At 39.1% G+C, this 19,575-nt stretch overlaps 1 protein-coding gene across 2 annotated transcripts in view; it reads right to left on the bottom strand.

Annotated features, from left to right (window-relative positions):
- Positions 1-19,575, bottom strand: part of Prdm5 (PR/SET domain 5) — a 172,032-nt gene that overhangs the window by 99,878 nt on the left and 52,579 nt on the right. For both annotated transcript variants that reach the window (XM_085690892.2, XM_085690890.2), the window contains exons 4-6: positions 6,449-6,623; positions 4,655-4,829; positions 3,004-3,125 (exon numbers count right to left, since the gene is read on the bottom strand). In XM_085690892.2, the coding sequence (XP_085547018.2) occupies positions 3,004-3,125; positions 4,655-4,829; positions 6,449-6,623 (472 nt within the window). The remainder of the gene's footprint in view (positions 1-3,003; positions 3,126-4,654; positions 4,830-6,448; positions 6,624-19,575) is intronic.

Raw genomic sequence — 19,575 nt, 5'->3', positions numbered from 1 at the left:
AAAAAAATAAAATCTTTATGTTAAAAAGAAGCAAATAAATACAAATGTTTATTATTCTCAAAAAAAAGAAAATCAAGCTAAGACAAAATTTCATCTTCTTTTACAGGGATTAAAGGGGTCATTTCATATTTCAAACTTCACAGTGACTTAAGAAAATAATTTCAAAATACACTGTCAGAAATGTATTAATTGCACCATTACAACAAATAACTCCAAAATGATATTTTATAATTTTAAATGATTGATTTAAAAAACTCCCAAAGTAAATATCTAACATACTACAGGACCCTGTGTCCATCACATCACCTAAACAAAGTAAAGAAACCGTATCCATTCTCACTCCAAACTCAGTGACATGCACCTGTGGCACCTGAACTAAGTTCACCGTGTCATTTGATTATATTGTATGACTATGTTTATGAAAGGAAAGTAAATGTTTATTAAAAGATAGGTAGGAAGTTTCATCCTGCTTTTCAAGATACCAGGATACTCATAGTAACAGCAGGTCACTTTAACCTGTTCAAAGAACTCTACACACTACACAGCCAAGGAAATTTGTTTGGAGAATGCAACAGAGATTGAAAATACAAACTTTGCCCACAGCAAGACGAACATTAGCCTGCATGTACTTGTTTATCATTCTTTTCCAACTCCCATTGCTTAGAATGGTACACCTTCCTGTCATAGTTCTTTAAGCCCTAGGGCACTTCTTCTTGAGACCAGGCCCTGATCTTCCCTTGAGGCTGGTAAAAGGAGTGGAAAAGAGAAGAGAGGTTGACATCTCAACCACTTCATTTCGCTTTACCCTCCCACTCCAGCCTCTGCTTCAGTACCAGTCTCCTATCCTTACTCTCTCTTCTCTCTCTTTCTCACATCTTTTTTATCTTACAACTGGAATATTGAATTCATACAAAGAAATACAGAAACAGTTTATGAGAATAGAGAAAAATGTCATTGCTCATAAATACCCCTTTGTGTTAGCAACCATAGAGTCAATAGACATTTAGCCTCCTATATTCATGTATATGTGGTTTGTAACTTTCAAGGGGGCTGGGGATATGGTGAAAAAAATTCAGTGGTGTTTATGGGGGGGCACTCCTGGGTTAAATCATCAGCACCAGGAAAACAAAACAAACAACAGCAACAAATCCCAGTGACAATCACAAAAGCAAGCGACAGTCAACGGAAGCCATATAACCATGCTTACCTCCAAACCTACCCACCATATGCTACTGTATCTACAAAAAGGAAGTTTGATCCATGTTTAAATATTCAGCTTCTCTTCCTTTATCTTCAACAGTGCATGCACAGAGGCATGCTTCACCACCAGTAATTATAGAAGTAACAAGGTTTCCCAGTTCCTTAAGTACCCCTGCTTCTAGATTGAATCCTCAACCATACCTGAGTGTCGCTCTCCTTGCTATAACAGGAAGTACTCTCCCATCATCCCTACTCAGCCTAAGAGAGCCTGAGGATGAGAAAATGAAATCATGTGCCCAAGCAAATGAGAGGTGCACATGGAGACCTTAGCAGAAATACAGCAGCTTTCACATCGTATCATGACCTGCAACACGGCATAATGATGATGAATCAAAATCTTCATGCCTAAATTGTTTCCTGAAAATTACCACAAATGCCCCAAAGCTGCAATAGTAAGCAACCCAAGGCCAATTACAAGAAGACTCAAAAATTACACTATAAGCACAGCAGGAAGACCATATGCCTAGTTATGACGATGGAAAAGTTTTCAGAGTTGTAGCATCCATCTGGCTTTTTACTTAGTTCAGCAGAGTTGACTTTATACTGACATAAAAGTTTGGTTAAAATACATTGCAGACAAAGATGGAGAAAATTAAGAACAGCATTTTAGCCAAAACAGCATTAGGAAAAAAATGAACGCAACTCTATCAAAAAGTTATGCCTGCTTCTGCCATCAAATGAAAAGCACCCATATATTTAAATTCAATGAGGAAAGTCATTTTCCATATACCAGCCATATGTTCTTCAAAACGCAAACCACAAAACAGCACTGAGAAGTCTTGATGATTGGCATGCCCTATATGTTAGATTACAAAGCTTCACCTTCTGCTATCAAAACACTGTTCAAGGCCCACACTACACAGGCCCAGCCAGTGATGACATGAGGCCATCAGGCATACTCATGCTTACCTCTTGTCACCTTATTATTAAAATCAGTTATTTTCAGGCGATAGAGGTTCTGTTCCTGGGTATCAGTCTCTCTTTTCACCTAATTTTAAGGATAAATAAGAAGGGAGAAGGAGTTTCCTCCTGACCCAAATGTGCAGTTCTGCTCACTTTCCGGAAGTAATGGATAAAAGCTACTATGTAAGAAACATACATGTACAGAATGACATGATGATGTCCTTGGGTCTCAAACTCCTTTACCAAACAGACAGCAAAGAAGGGGAAATGCCCCACAGTCAAACAGATATCACAACCCAAACTATATTCATCATGGTTGAGAAAATACTAAGGACAAACCCTAGGTGACAATCAAATGTTATCTTTGTTTTACTGTTTGGCTAGCAATTACAAGGAGTTAAGCAAGTGTTTGCCAAGAATTCGAGTATTTTCACCTCCATTCTAAAATATAGTTAGGAATTTTCTCTAGCATAGAAGAAATGCAAGAATTAAAGGTATTGAATGTTCCTTTAAAAATATTAAGGCAGAAGTACATCACTTCATAGTTTCAAAGTATAACTACAAATTATCAATTTCACAATGTAGAAAAATGAAATTTAAAGGCTAAACTAATGAAGTGATCAAACAATATACCTGAGTGACAAAAACAGCTAAGCAGGAGCTTGGTTTATAGTAATGATTAATTCAGACAACTTGGAAAACAGTGCTCAGTGTTCAGTGAAGCACACAAACACGTGAGATGTGCACAATGGGAAGCCTCCTCACAAAGGAGAATAAAGAAGAGATCCCACAGCCTGGGGAGAGGGAGCCCAGTTAGTACAGGCTGTCGATGCTCCTCACCAGTGTGGACATTTTCCTGGTGCCTTTTCAGGGCCTCCTTGCTTTTCAGCCTCTTCCCACAGCTGTCGGCTTTGCACACAAACCTGGCATCCCCTCGGCAAGCCTTCTGGTGCTGCTCAAAACTATAAGACAAGTAGCAAGGGGAGCAGAAGAAGTGATAACGATATACCTACAGACTTTAAACATCACAGCAGGCTTCTGTAACCCATGCCTCCTAGGACATGCTTCCTGCAGAAGTCTCAGGATCATTTTATGCATTAATTATGTAGGTAAGAAAGAAGTACTGAAATTCTTCAGTTTTCTTAGTATAATGCTGACTAACTCCAAGTGTGAAATGATGCATGCAAAATGATCTGCACATTTGTGAAAGTCACTTCCTAACTGGACACTAACTCCCAGTGATGAGCTGAAAGAACTGCAAATGGAACACTGAACACTCTGGAGAACCGTTCAGGCTGCTTCTGGCTGTGCAGTGGCGAACACTGAGGAGGGAGGGAGAGGAAGCCAAAGTGCCCAGTTATGCTCCCATCCTCTTCTGCCATCCTTCCCTAAGTCTTCTACATTTCTAATGGCACCTTACTTAGCTCTAAGATATAGTTCAAAATATACTGCAGTGCCTTAAAATATACATAAAAGTTGAATAGAATAAAAGCTAAATTTAACTTATTAAAAAGGATAGAACTTTTGCATGGCATTTTTAGAAGAAGTTAATAAAAATATCTAAATGTTTAATCCATCCTAACGGTTTCATTTTTTCTTTAGATTTGTTGCATATAAATAAAATTATTTTCAAATTTTATGAGCAAAAGTTGATATATATAATACATAGAAATGTCACATCCATATGTAGATGATATATAGATAGACAGATAGACAGACAGACAGACAGACAGATAGACAGACGGAAATAAAATGGCATAATTTGAAATTTAACAAAATGAAAAGTGAACATTAAGTCTGGGAGGTGTTTTAGTCATGTAGGTGACAGTCTGCTAAGTGTAGAAGTTAATAGCCTCTGCACATTCTCTCGGTTTTGATAACTCTGATCTTACAAAATGTTAAAGTGGAGGCTAATGTTGTAAACATAAGTGACTAAGATAAGGTAAAAGGTAACCTCATGTAATTCACCCAACTGTCACACTCTGCCCTATTTATCTTCAAACTATTCTTCCAAGTGACTATGAAAGAGATGGCGTTTCCCATCCATTCATTGTCCCTACACAGAAGTAGTCAGTAATTAAACATTTTTAAAGCAAATAAGAGAGCAAGTAAGCGACACTTGATAAATAACCTCAAGGCTTTGGCTAACTTTTGCATATGTAAATTTCAGAATAGTAAACCATTAAGTGTAATATTTAATGGCAAGTATCAATCAGAGAAGAGCTACCATAAATGATATTTACCTGTAAATCTCAGATCAGAGTAGTTAAAACAGTAAAACTCAGAAAAGATGAACTCTTGCCAAAGCAGGTTGCTCTCCTCTTTCCCAAACATGCATGAGTATGTGCTCACACACATGCATGCTCTCAAACACGCATGGGTACATGCTCACAAACTTGACATGCAAAGACATACATATTCAGATCAGGGTCAGGCAAAGGGAACAGTCCGAGTGACTGTTCACAAACTGGAACACCCTGATCATACGCACTGTCTCTGCAAGGCCTGCCTCACGGGGAACTTCTTCCCGCAGCTCTGGCATTTGAACTCTTTCTCCCCTGTAGGCTTCTGGTGCAAGGTCTGCTGGTGCTCAGTAAGGATCTCCTCACTGGAAAAGCTCGATTCACACTGTGGACAGGCATAGTCCTCTTCACAGTCCAGGTGACCTGCACAACATCACAACACTGGAGTTCACAAGCCAGGAACCAGCTTTGGCCCTCATTTCAACATCAAACTAGTTCTATCAACTAAAGTCAATTTTTGTTTTCTCTAACAAATGTAAGTAAGCATTGCCCGCGTTGAACAGAAAAAAAATGCTATCAAAAAAAACCATTTTAAAAGTCATTTTACCATATTTTACAGAAGCAAAACAAAATCAAATTTAATCTCGTTTCCCTTCCAATGTTAATATTTCAAATCAAAATAATAATCAATGCTGATCGCAATGAAAAACTTTTCCTGGAAAATGGATCTTCTCCAGTTCACTCCGCACTTGACAAGGAGAAACATCCACAGACATAAACTATTTTGAACTGCCAAGGGGGAAGCTCACACATACTGGATTAAGGCAATTCATGGAAACAGTGTGAACTAGGGCTGGTGCAGTGGGTGAGGCACCCCCACTCCACATGACTGGAAGAGCTCTGCCCAAGGTACGCAGGATGCCATTTATGTTGTATAGTTTGAGTGATCTTCCAATAAAATGAGAATTTAAATGTATTAAACTTGAGAAAATTAAAATAATCAATAATGCCACCCTGAAGACAGTTGTGGCATGCAAAGAGATGTGTTCAGTCTATGAAAAGCAACATCCGTGATCATACCTTATGTGCACTTCCCATGCTGCTCTTTTTCCCACCTCTAATTACAAGTCATTTGCATACTTAAGGTGCCACATTCCTGCAATCAGGCTCTACAATGGCAAATATGTGGGTGACATTTTTGTCTCTTTTGCTGGGGTTTTGTTTTTTTGTTTTGTTTTGTTTTGTTTTGTACGTTTCACTTCTGCAAACAAGACCAAAATCAGATACCAACCATGCTGGTACCGAACCTTGAATGTCCCAGACCACAGAACTCTCAACAAGAACTTTCGGACTATTTAAAAGCATGCACTACAGACCAAATGGACAAACACACTGTGTGCTGCAACAGCACTATTGCCATTTCCCTCAAATTTTCTCCAGGGGTAAAGGATTAGGCCCAGTAATACCTGACTTTTTCACAGTAATCGACAACCACGGGCATCTGTCCCTAGACTGCGGGTTTCACCTATGGTCACCTGAAATCACTGTTCCCCAAACTAGGGCAAATTAGCAATCCTGCACACTCCTGTGACCAGAATACAAATAGGTTACCAGAAGGTTCAGATTCCCAGATCTCACAAGACTAGAGCCCAGGAACCATTTCTCCAGGAAAGGGGGGGGGGGGTCACCCTGCACATCTGACATCCTCAGGCGTGCATGAGATTAAACGCTCAGAGTGTGAGTGACGTCCTTACTGGCCCAGGGTTTTAAATTAATGACTGGCAGAGCCAGTGCAGGAGTAGACAGCCCTTCACTGTGCTACCATAGTGACGAGAACCAGAGTTGCCTCCCCTACCTTTACCATCCTCTGGGACAATCGTTACTTAACCCCAAACACTGTTTCTCTGCTATTCAGAAGAGAAAAACAGTTTTGACAAAAAATATTTGAATAACACCAATCCAAGCATAATTCAAGTAATTCAAACTATCTTCCTCTTCAATGTTTCTTCATTCAGACCACCAAATGAAGATGCATTTAGTACCTTTGCTTCCAGCTGCTGACTGCCCCTTAGAGTGGTCAACTTTGCCTTCTTTGGTCAAGGTCAGAGCTTGTTGCTCCTCCTCCTCTGCCTCTACATCACTGTCCAGGTAACCAATCAGAAGCTCGGTATCAGTTTCTATATCATCAACTGCTAAGTAGAAGATATTTTCTCCTTCCTGAAAGACAATTTAAAAATGTTAAGGCACTATTAGCTTCTAATAGCAATCTAGAAGTTGTTTTAAGATGTATTAACTGAGTATGGGGCATTGATGATGCGCACCTATCAGCACCCAGGAAGTGGAAACTGGATCATCAGGGGTTCAAGGCTAGGCTCAGATATAAAGTAAGTTCAAGGTCTTTTTAGGCTCCCAGCGACCTTGTCTCAAAACACAAACAAGCAAACAAATAAATACTTTAATGAAACAATTGAGAACCATAGGTCCATGAAAAGTTACTACTACTTTTTCTTTATCTCTAGTTGATCTGGATGTTAAAAAATATTCAAGTCACATGGCAATCAAAATACAAATTACTAAGATGAGTGACTTCATATCAATTGTATTTACAAATGTAAAAGCACACATTAGTAATTTCATTCTGATTAATATTATATATAAAATTAGAAGAGAAAAAATTAAATTCTGATACAAAATGGAGGGAATAGAAAACTCTTTTCAGAAAGAATTTCTAAAGAGCAGAAGGGAAATTGCAAAGACACTAGACATTTACAGTACCAACTGAATGATCCTGTATACCTCACTTCTTCGGCCTCGCTAATCCTATGGAAATGAACAAAAGCAGAGGAGAAGAGCAGAGGCAACCAGCAGCATACCTTTTATTTTTTTTAAAGGAAATTCTAGCAGGCAGAAATCAGTAATAGCTGAAATGAAAACTCCTCTAGAGGACCCCCCAACCAATAGCAGACACACAGAGAAGAAAACAGCAGAACCTAAGAAATTCCCAGACAGTTTTTATCCTTGGAATGAAATTGGTATAGAATGCCTCCCTTGGCCTTAGGCTAATCTCCCTGGAAGCCAGTCCTGGGACTGTAAGGCCTGCTCTCCCAGGAGCAAGGACCCAGAGCAGATTTTCTCACATAGCTGAGAAACCTCCCCTAGACAGTTTCTAATTTGTCTGGTGAAGATAAACAGAAGAAACACAAAATGAATTTATTGAGAAACCTCCCCCAGACAGTTCTACTTCATCTGGTGAAGATACACAGAAGAAACACAAAATGAATTTATTGAAACCTCTTCATGGGCAAAGTGAGGAAAGAGCAAAGGAAATAAGTTTGACTGAGGAATAAAATTCAATAGAGTATAAAGTGTAGAATGAAGCCTTCACTAGTTTGACAACACGCTAATGTTCTTAAGTTAAAGTGCCCAGAGAGAAAGAAGTATGTGTGGGTATATGTGTGTGTGTGGGGGGGAGGGGGGGTTGCAATGGCTGCTTAGACCAATAGTTCTCAACCTTCCTGATGCTGTGACCCTTTAATTCAGCTCCTCATGCTGTGGTGCCCCCCCAACCATAAAATTATTTTTGTTGCTATTTTATAACTACAATTTTGTTACTGTTGTGAATTGTAAAATAAATATATGTGTTTTCCAATGACTATAGGGGACCCCTGTATAAGGCTTGTTAGAACTCCCTACAAAGAGGTCGCAACCCACAGTTTGAGAACTGCTGGTTTAGATGCAAACGTACAGCATACACAAGCAGAAAACTCAGAAACTATTTTTTAAAACTACATGCATTTTTAGAACTGGGAAGGAGCTACTCCTTATGGAATTGTTGAGTCCCCAACTACCTCCCCCATTCCCCTGCCCCACTATATTAAGGCAACTTAATGATAGAAGGGTTTGTTCTGACAGTTTGAGAGTTTGATCCATCTTAGTTTGGGAAGTCATTGCTCTGATCACATTGCAACTGCAGTCAGAAAGCAGACAGAGATAGAATACTGTGCTCAGCTCTATGTCTTGTTTTCATTAAGTCTGGGGACCCAGACTATTAGGTTGGTGCCTGCCCACATTCAAGGTGGATCCTCCCCTGTGACTCAGGTAAACCTTTCTCACGGTATCATCACAGACATGTGCAGAGGGGGTGTTTCCATGGTGCTGAATAGCCTGTCATGTTGACAATGAGGATAAAAAGCACGGCGTCTGAGAAAGGTCTCACTATACAGTTCTCCTGGCCCTGTTTCCCAAGTGCTAAGATTTTAAGTGTACTCCACTGAGTCCCAATTTTTGTTTTTAAGTATATTTGTAATTTAAAAATCCAGATATATACTTAAAGAGTTTTCCGGAGAAAAATAGAAATGATTATCATTATTCACCAAAATAGGAGAGAGAAAACACAAATATTCAATTTGTGTTAGTCACATTTGATAAGACCATATTTCAGATCGTCCACAGCTCCAGAACATAGGTATTTCTAATTAGGAAAACTGAAGCAATCTTTATAAACTACTCCTCTTGATGTGACATGAATAAAGAAAGAAAAAGACACAGTCACAATTGATAGAAGAGACTAAATCAGAACCAGACCTTCCCAGTCTCAGTTTCTCCAAGCACATGAAGACTTGCCTTATGACGACTCAGACAGAACCATAAATCTCTGCGCTTATCTGATCTATATGCATGAAAACTAATTGAAACTGCTTTCTGGTACATCAGTCATTTTGCGATAGTTGGTACAGCAATAAATAATCTTTAATTTAGAACATGATAACATTATATTAAACTATAACTTTAAGGGATGCATGTTTATTGGGAGGCTCTGTAATAAAATCGGGCTTTAATATTTACTAAGTTTTTAATAAAAAGCAGTGGCAGCCTTTCCCAACCTGATGTGCTGTGCCACATTATAATATAAAGAGATATGCAGTTAAAGGCATAACACACAGCTGCTTAAGGAATGAGAAAACCCTTCTCCATATAATTCACACCATCACCAAGGCCTCGAGTCTCCTTACCGAGGCCTTACCATTACCGAGGCCAAGGTCCTATGTGTTTGCGACCATGTTGTTAAGACCACAGTCCTAATTTCCTTGGGATCTTGAATGTCCACCACATAGAGGGTTGGTCTCTAACATGTGATGTTATCAAAAAGGTGGAATCTTTACAAGGCATGGTCCAGTCACAGGAAGTTGATTGGGGTATTGCCCTCAAAGGACTCTTATTCTGCTTCCATCACATGTTCCTCACTATATAGTGCCTAACCACAAGTCACAAATGCCAACCAACCAGAAATTAACTTCTGGAGCAAAATGAACCTAATAAGCTACATTGTATTAATTTTTAATGTCATCCCAATTCCTGTAATTCCAAACTCTGTCAGAACCTGCCATATCACTATTTCTGGAGCCTTGTGGAGCTGTTTTCCTAATCTGCAGGTTCACTCGGTGCCTCATCATCTCTTGCACTGCAGTGGAAGGATGGGAGGGGCACTCATCTAGGGGACAGAGAGACTACTCAGCAGCTAACAGCTGCCTGGAACACCGATCTAGAGGACCCAATAGCTTTGCCCCCACAGGCACTTGCAGACACAGAGGCACATGCTCACACTCAGTCAGACATACTCACATGAAGAATAAAAATGTATTTTAGAAAATGAGTATGGCTGTAATGCACTGAGAATCAACACCAACTTCCTATTATTAGTAGGCCTGTTCTGACATTCTGACCCTCACCTTTCTCTTTATTACACCCATTATTTCTGTTCAGGGCTTAGTCTCATCAACATAGTCCCTCCATGCAGGAATCTTGCCTGCTAATTATATTTTGGGAGTTTACTTTCTTGGAACTCTAGCTGAGTGCTAAGACACTGTTTATGGCTTGCCTAAGGTTTCAGGTGATAGGGCTAGAAATTTATAAAGTCCTTCAAGACCATACTCTGCTCAAAAATATTCCCAAACCATTAGCTTTTGCAAGGTAATAGATACATCATATAGCAAGCAACTTTAACTGTTATCTCTTCCATTATTGTTCATAGCTTTGAATGTTTTATGTTAGTGTCTCTTCTCATTTTGCTTGATTTTACTTGCACCTGATGTTTGGCAAATTGCTTCTCCTATAAGCTATCGATAATATCAAAATTTTGTCACACTCTAAATGCCCAACCAGTTAAAAAAAAAAGTTAAATTTCTAACAACTGGTTTTTAAAGATTTACCAATGGAAAGACAGAAATGAAGATAGATATTATATAACTATAGATATCTAAACCAGCATGTCTGTGCTGGCTAATTTTATCTGAGAGGAGAGAATCTTAATTGAGAAAATGCCTCCGTAAGATCAGACCGCAGGCAAAACTGTAGAAAATTTTCTTAACTAGCAGTTAATATGGGAAGACTCAGGCATGGTGGGTAGAGCCATTCTAGAGCAGGTGGTCTTGGGTTCTATCAGAAAGCAGGCTGAGAAAGCCACAAGGAGCAAGTCAGTAAGCACCACGCCTCCACGGACGGCTACTGCATCAGCTCATGTCTCCAGAGTTCATGTGCCCATCTGAGTTTCTCTCCTGATTCCTTCAATGATGAAATGTGATATGGAAACACACAGCAAATAACTCTAACTGGTGAGCATAAATTATCAAATACTAGGTGGTTCAGAGGTCTGGTTGGAGGAGAATGGAAACAGATTCAATTTTTGGCTGAGAGCAACTTAGTCAAGCAAAGATTAATAAAGATAGCCTTGCCAAAGCAACCTTGATTTGTTGAAACAGCTTTTGAAAAGGAAGTGAATATTTTAACCACTAGCTTTCAAATTTATGCCAAGACTACAATAGCAGGGAGATGGCTCTGTGGTTTAAAACATATACTGCTGTCACCGAGTACTCTAATTAGGTTTCAAGCACCTATATGAGCGGCCTCACAACTGTCTGCAATTACTGCTCGAAAGGATTCAGTGCCCTCTTCTCGCTTCCGTGGATACATGCATGTACATACTCCACACAAACACAAGCACCAATACACATAATTACAAATACATTAAACAAATAGATTAATAGCTAACACTCGTGGTTATTAAGCATATGATGGGGTAGCACGTTAATAGATCTTGTAGCTATTAACACTTTTAATCTTTCCAGTAATCCCATGAAACAGATTGTATATATTAAGATATTCTAATTATATTTATTAAAATATAAAAATGCATGTTATAAAGTATTTATATGTCTATTAATATAGCCACTTTACAGACGAGGACACTAATGTTTGTAGAAGTTGAGCTATCAGTCACATAGCTGATCAGTCTATAAAGAGACCCAAATTCTCTTCTCTTTTCCTAGACACATGTGGCATCATGCTGTGCTTCATGGAAACAATGTTTACACAGGAGTCTAGGGGCAGCTCTTCTCTTTTACTCTGCTGCTCCTAGACTGTCAATTTAGCCTAGCTAATCTACTAAACTCATATAAACCCTTTTAATTTGGGATTTTCCATATAAATTTGTTTCCCTTCAGGTGAGAACTTTCTGACAATTTATTTCTATAAATTTTACATTTAACCCACGTGATTCAAAAATTTCTAATATGCTATATGTATTTCCTGAAAAGATGATTTCCTCTGAGCAGTCATCAAGTATTAGCAATTCTCACAGAATTTGTTCAATATTTTATAAAAAATAAGCAGTAAAATGCTTAGGATGACAGAGGGAAGTTGTATTTTCCTTTATTTGAAGAATGGCTCCTATAACAATCCACTGATTACTCCATTGGTGAGGACTATATACTTGAACCATAGAGGCAGTGAGAAGCAGTCAAACTCTCAATAAATCTTGACAGACTGTATATGGAAAATGAGCATGGAAGCGTCGGGGATGAGTCAAAGGGGCAAAGTTTATCCCAAACTGTGTAGATGCTGTCCTCAATAAGGATTCTTATGGTTTTGTAATCAACAATAACAACAAAAAAAAAAACAGCTATAGTTTTGTTGTTGAGTCAACATGTTCTCTACACATACAAATTTGCATGTGAACTTTCACACATAAACCCAAGAAGATGGTCAATTCATCATTTTAAAGCCAATTACTATTGTTTAATAAATGTGCTGAATCATTTAGTATCTCCAGCCAAAGTGGAGGGGTAACTCTTGTAGATGAAGACTTATCTACAGGCCTTACATATTTCTGTAAACTCCATGGCCTTGACCTCATGATCAGGAGATGTTTATCTTCCAGCAATTAGCCTTAAGGTACTCTATAGAGTAGGCACTCATTGTGCTTCGGGAATAATGTTTACATATGAGTCTAGAGACAGCTCTTCTACCTTTACCTTGATGCTCCTAGACTGTCAATTGAGCAAGGCTCCTTATCACTCAGGGCCTCTATTTCAGCTACAAAGCACTTATGTTGGACTGACCTCCTCCTTTGTTAGGCTCGAGCTGTCGGTCACAAGTGACAGAATGTCAAGTCAGTGGAGAAGAAGGAAAAGTGCTCATAAAACTTTGGCTCTCAGACCTTATCCAACTTAGGAAAGATTGACATAAACTAAGAACACAATCAAATCAGGATGAAATGAGAAGCTAGAATATGCAACCCTGTAAGATTGAGAGTCCTCTTCTCCAAAATTACTGAGTAATTTAAGTCATCATTTGATGAATTTTTATGGCTGTGATTATAACCAAATTAACTCAAAATGTCTCCTGTTGAGTTCTTTCTGAGTCTATCAACTAATGGACAGACTCATTCCCATAAGTTTAGGATAGAAATCTAATTTTCAGGGCTGGAAATATGGTTCAGTGGATAAACAGTTGATGTTTTTTCAGAGGGTCTGAATTCAACTTCCAGCACCCATATCAGGCAGCTCATAACAGTCCAGGGAATCTAATAGTCTCTCTTCTGGCCTCCTCAGGTATCAACATATATAATAGCATGCATATACACACATATATGCACACAAAAAATAATTAAGTAAATAAATACATATTTTAGAAATAATGATTCTTTGAAATCCTCTCCCTCTTTCAACAGCAATAATGCTCAGCCTTCCCTGACAATTTTCCAATCATCCCTACTCAGGCACCAGGTTTCAACTGGGGTGGACTTAATGAACTCGTGCATCTAAGGTTCATTTGTGCTATTCGGAAACAGAAAAAGTAACTCCACCTTCTCTCACAAGAAAATATTAATCCCCACTGTGTACAAATAAACATTACTCCAGACGAGGGATGGGTGCTTTGGTACTTCAGCTGCATCTGTCTGTGACATAACTCGGTTCCTATTTACTTACTGGCAGGCTGCTGTCCACGTGTAGATGGTATAAGGGAAACCATGATGGTACACTTGGAAAAGGCACAATTATTCAATTGCAAAGGCAGTAAGCCGTGAAAATCCACACCATCCAGCTGAAGTGATCAAGCCATAATCCAAGCACGAGAAAATCAGCTTACAAATGCATGCTTTACCCTAGAGTAGGGAGGTTGTTGAGCTGCTACTCAATAGTTATGTGCATGAGAAGACAAAATATGAAAGTAAAGAAAATACAATAACAAGAATTTGATACCTGCTATCATCTCACTTAGTCTCTCCTTACTAACCCTCTGAATAAGTCTCAAGCTGCATATAAACACCATGTCTAAGGATGAGAAACATTAGGAAAAAAAATCTACAGTAAAATTAATGACATGTATCTATAACATTAATCTAACAACAAAATATGTTAAAGATGAGAAGTAACTATTATCAACAAAGTATTTTACATGGCAAGGTGCCATGTGACTCTGAAGGCCCTGGAACTCTCTGCCCTCTAAGCATGTCTAAGCATATGACACCCACTGACACATGGGATTCCAGTGGTAACACCATGAGACACATGCAGAAGAAAGCTTCGAAAGTCCTCACTCAGTCTCAGTAATGTTCTTTCTGCCAGGAAAACACACAGCTGCAGTGAAATCCTTCCCTTTGGATACCACGTGGGTAAAGCATTTAACCTGGCAGCTATACTCATGCAAACAGGAATAAGACTTTATAGCTATAAACTACTAGAGCTTTTTCCATACATAATAGTAATACCATAATCCTAGTGCTCATAGGGCAGCAGAAAACATCAGAAATTCAAGAACAGCCTCAACTGTAAAGCAACACCTTATCTATAACAAATAAAGACAAAACAAGCAGCAGCCATGATGTGCACCTCTTAAACCAGCACTTGGTGTGCACAAAGAGTTGATGCATCAAAGAAGCACCTTGAGTTAGAGGCCAACCTGGGCTAAGAGCAAGACCTTGCACCCCCCCCCCAAAAAAAAAAAAGAAAGAAAGAAAGAATTGACGTGAGGCAAGAAAAGGACAAGCTGTGTTTATAGTAATGCAAAACAATCAACTTCACATTCAGGTAACACTAAGTAAGCACAAGTGCAGAGAATCTGGATCCTTTAGAACCATGGCTGGTCCCCCACTGCACAGCAGGGTCCCCCACTGCACAGCAGGGTCCCCCACTGCACAGCAGGGTCCCCCACTGCACAGCAGGGTCCCCCACTGCACAGCAGGGAACAGTTTGCACTGTCCAGGAGAACGGATGCAGTCTTAAAAGCCAAGCCTGTGAACAAAGCGGCACCAGTTGTAGATCCTAAGCAAATACAGACATCCTTCCCTGATACTCACTGAGACTGTTGTGAATTAAAAGCAAAAGAAACAAAGCACGCCTCTGCTTGAAGAAAAATAAAGTAAGTAAATAAAACTATACTTCATTTTTTAATGCACAAAATTTGTCTAAGATCAAGAAACTTTAGAACAAAAGAGTGCTACAAGGATTAGAAGCTGGAGGAGCGGTGTCTGCAGACGCACAAGCGAGGACAGATTGCACCTCCCTGCACACCCACTTCTTCTAACCCCACAGGGTGGCTCCTGGATGTGTCTGGAGCAGTCCTCAGAGCTGGCTAAGGGTGTTCATCTCAGGCGGAAGGTGGTTCTCTGCTTGTTACATTATATTAGGATACAGCAGAAAATTCTTTGAGAAACTATACTCAGGATGAAAAAGGTTTTGGTCATGAATCAAAAATTTGATGAAGAAAATGTTTGAAATGGAAATTGCATAGCTTCCCAGTAGGGCTAGCTTTGCATAACTGATCAAATAATAGTTTATATCACATTAAGAAAGAAGTGTTTCAGCTACATAACCACACCAGAGCCCTGAACAGCAGGTCCCAGGCTGCTCAATCCTCTCTCTTATTACATCTGAATTTATTTATCTGAATCCTTGATTTGTGCTAAACTCCATCAGAGAAAGGATTGGACTTTAATTATATATCATCATTCCCAATATATTTACTATTGCACATCTTATTAGAGTTATCTAAACACATGTGTCCCCTACCTCCCACCTCCTCTTTTTTTAAATTAGTTACCTTTCTTACTGCTGTGATCAAATTTCTGATCACAACGACTTAAAAAGGGTCTATTCTGGCTTCTAATTCCAGGTGGCACCACCAGTCCCTGAAAATAGGAAAGTCGGGAGGCAGGACAGTGAGGCACTGGTTCACACTGCTTCTGCCATCAATAGAGACATAGAATATAGGCAGTAGAAATGGATTCGAGGAGTTCACCAAGGCCCCAGCCAAGGTCAGATTCCAGCTTGGATCCAGTGTTAAAACACTGTGCCTAAATGGTATATTTCACATATCACACAGTTGTGCTTGAGACTATATAGTCCAAGGTCGAGTACTCTACCATATGCATCCTTGTTTTAAACTAATAAGACAGCAAAAGGCAATAACATGGCTTAGGAAACATAAGGAGCTACGAAAATGGGTTGTGGCTCAATTTTTCTCTCTTAAATTCTAAGTAATTCAATGGTCACCAACAGTTCTGAAAGACTTAGCTTTAAAATGGATTAGTAAAGAGTGGCTAAGAGGATGGGGGATGTAAGAAAAAAAAAAGAACAGAGTGAGGACAGAAATGTGTAATGGCACTGGAGGTTACTGCGGAATTTAGTCAAAGGACGTAGAAAAAGATCCAGTGGTTTCATGATACAGTCCACTGGGAGCTGGGGAAAAACCACCAACTACAGAAGGTGGAAGAAGTCAGAGGAGCATGGGGAGAACAGCACATTGGAGGTAAAGATGTGGATGTAGCAGGAGGAAGGGGAGGCAAACATGCCTGTATACAAGGGCATCAATAAGTTTCACTTACACCCGGAGGCAGAAAATCCTGCTTCAAAGAGCAGATGGGACCATTCTCCAAGCCTGGAGAAAGGAGAGCGAGCAGGTGTGTTTGTAATGTAATGTGATGTGTGACATTACAAGGTCAAGATAAAGGAGTATTATTTGTATCCCTTTTCTTAACAATCACAAAACAGGAGCATGCATTTTTTTATTATTTTTATTGTTTTTACTGAGTTATATATTTTTCTCTGCTCCCCTTCCATCCTCTCCCCTCCCGGACATGCATTTTTAAAGCTTAATTTAAACTGTAGTGTGGTTTCAAACATTACAACAGACAAATTATAGTCTCCACAGTGACGTCACCTAACTGACTCGCTCCCTAATCAGTGCCATCAGTCTCACGCCGCTTCTCAGCTATCATTTCCCATAAGTCTCACGGATGGGAAAATGGCCAGCGCTCAGGACTAGAGAGCTGCACATGTCACAGCACTCATGGAGCAGCTCAAAGACACAGCATGTGCCTTGTAGGTGCCCCGGGCCTTTTGAAAATAAAGAATTGAAAGCTTATGTAAAACATGGCTCTAAAACGTACAAGAATTCCACTAAGTCTTCCAGATAAAACCTGACTATAAGTATACCCCATCTTTCCATCGGAAGAATTGAAATAATAAGAGTGGATGTCACAGTACACATAACAAAGTCTTCTTCCCCACACTCCCACACCTGAGCTTGAGTAGTACCAGCATTTGGGAAAAACTATTAGGATTAAAGCACATGATACATGCAAAATGGAAAGCACCACGCCTATCACATACACATTTCCATTAACTAGTTCTTAGCATCAGTGACATCTTTATCATTAAACCCAATGTGACGGGGTATGTACCACAAGAATATGACTTGGTGGAAATCAATTACTTCATCTAATAAGTTTAAATATTATAAACTGGGGTAACCTAGCTACTAAGTTCAATTCTTCCAACATCCCTAGGAATTGCCATACCTGACAGGGTCTCACATAGGTAGTCTAAAATGCCCTCACATTTTCTATATTACCGGGGATGAGCTTGAATTCTGGTCTTCCTTCCTCCATCTCCTAAATCCTAGGATTATAAGCCTGTTCCACTACGTCTAATTTACACAGCACTGAGGGAAGAAGCCAGGGCCTTAAGGGTTTCAGGAACTCACTTTGCCAAATGAGCAACAACTCCAGCCCCATCATGCCTAAGATTTCAATCCAACACTAGATTTAAAAGAATTGGCTATGAAAACTCTCTCCTGGCTTTAAACAAAGAGCATTACTATTTCTGGGATTTAAAAAAAATAGCAAAAGTATAATAAAGTGTGGAATTTCTGGAACTGGCAGATATTGCACAGAAAGAAATCGGCAGACTAAGGGTTCTAGCGTTGTTCTGCCATTTGAGCATCATATAGCGAGCTTTAGGTTTGTTCACCAATCTAGTAGAAGATTTTTGTTCATTTGTTTTCAACAATAACATAGAGAGATGAATTTGATCTTGGGATGCACTGAAGCAAAAAAAACTGATGAATGTGGTAAGGCTTTACAATAATTTGATGGATCATAATTTAAGAAAAATCACTTCTATGTGATTCTCTGCTTTGGTTACACTTACCAACGGACTTTCTGAGAGTACCATATAGGTTTTAATAATGAGCTAAACCCTATATTAAGGAGCAAAGTGTTTCAAAGAATGATTCGATGTCAACATTATATGCATGACATTAGTATTTTTATGAGCTGAAACACAGTATAAAAAAGATATCACTATAAATGAAAATATACTTAATAATATACAATTTTAAAATATAAAGGAAAATGTAAGATCTATGAAATTGTATTATATTCCAAAATAGAGAAATGGGAACTGAATGGAGTTGGGGGAAGTTCTCACAGTCCAACTGGGGAAGAACTGGAATAACCATCAGTAAACATGACAACCACTTTCTGTGTTTGCCTCTGAATGGAAAGATGATACCATAGAAAATGTGGAAAGACCCACCTCAAGGACCTCACCTGGCATCCGGGAAAGAAGCCAGAATACATTACTGCTATCATCTTTGTTCATGCCAGGATGTTAAATATGATCATCTCAAGCCAGCTGGAGAAGCCATAGGCATGTCAGTCAGACAAATGCCCAATTAATTAAACATAAGACAGTGTGCATGGCTGTAGTACAAATCAATCAAACGACAGACATAGCCACTGTCAAGCTGTCTATGAACATCAACTGCAAAGCTCCCGGTGAAAAAGAAGTTCATGCTCAACTCTTATACACACACTCTTTCCCGGACTCCGCACTTTCCCAGTGTCACAAACCTCTACAGCCAACCCCACACTACATAGGAGCCTCTTTGTCCATTGCTCTGTTGCATTGCTCTGTTGCTAAGCATGATTTTTAAATCATGTCAGAGTTCAACTGATGACAAAGATAATCAAGATGACCAGATCAGCATTCTAAGGCCACTCCTATCGCTCGGATTTGTGAATCAGTAGACTGCAGAGCCCTTAGAATATGTATTGGGTAAAATGAATCACAAAGAGTCTTTCGAATACTTTGTAATACACTGATGAAATGTAGGCCTTCCTGTTTTATCTTGGATCACTTTCTGAGAAGCTACACATATAATGGAGTGGTCATTTTCTCTGAATAGAAACTTCCCTAAAAATCCCAACATCTATTGACAAAGCAGAAAATATACCTAATTCTAGTATTCAGTTAGTAAATTCATTCAATTACTCCATGTACATTTTCTTACTATCTCAGTGACAACCTCAAACAATGATCCAAAACTCACCATGAAATGTACCTCCAATTTTGAAAAATACAACAAAGACCTCTCTTCCTTTGTGTGTGTTCATAAAAAATGGATGTTGCCCACCAGCAAGAAAAAAGCAACCTTAATTGGAGAGCCTGAACGCTAGTGTCAGTACACATTCACACTTACACGAGCACATATATGACTATTAGTTTAATTTCCTCTCTGATAAGTGGGCTTGTTGGGCTTTTTAGCT

This window comes from Myodes glareolus, chromosome 6, assembly GCF_982192425.1.
Source record: "Myodes glareolus chromosome 6, mMyoGla1.1, whole genome shotgun sequence".
NCBI lineage: Eukaryota > Metazoa > Chordata > Mammalia > Rodentia > Cricetidae > Myodes > Myodes glareolus.
Note: the sequence above shows the minus strand (reverse complement) of the source record. Positions and strands in the feature narration are given on the sequence as shown.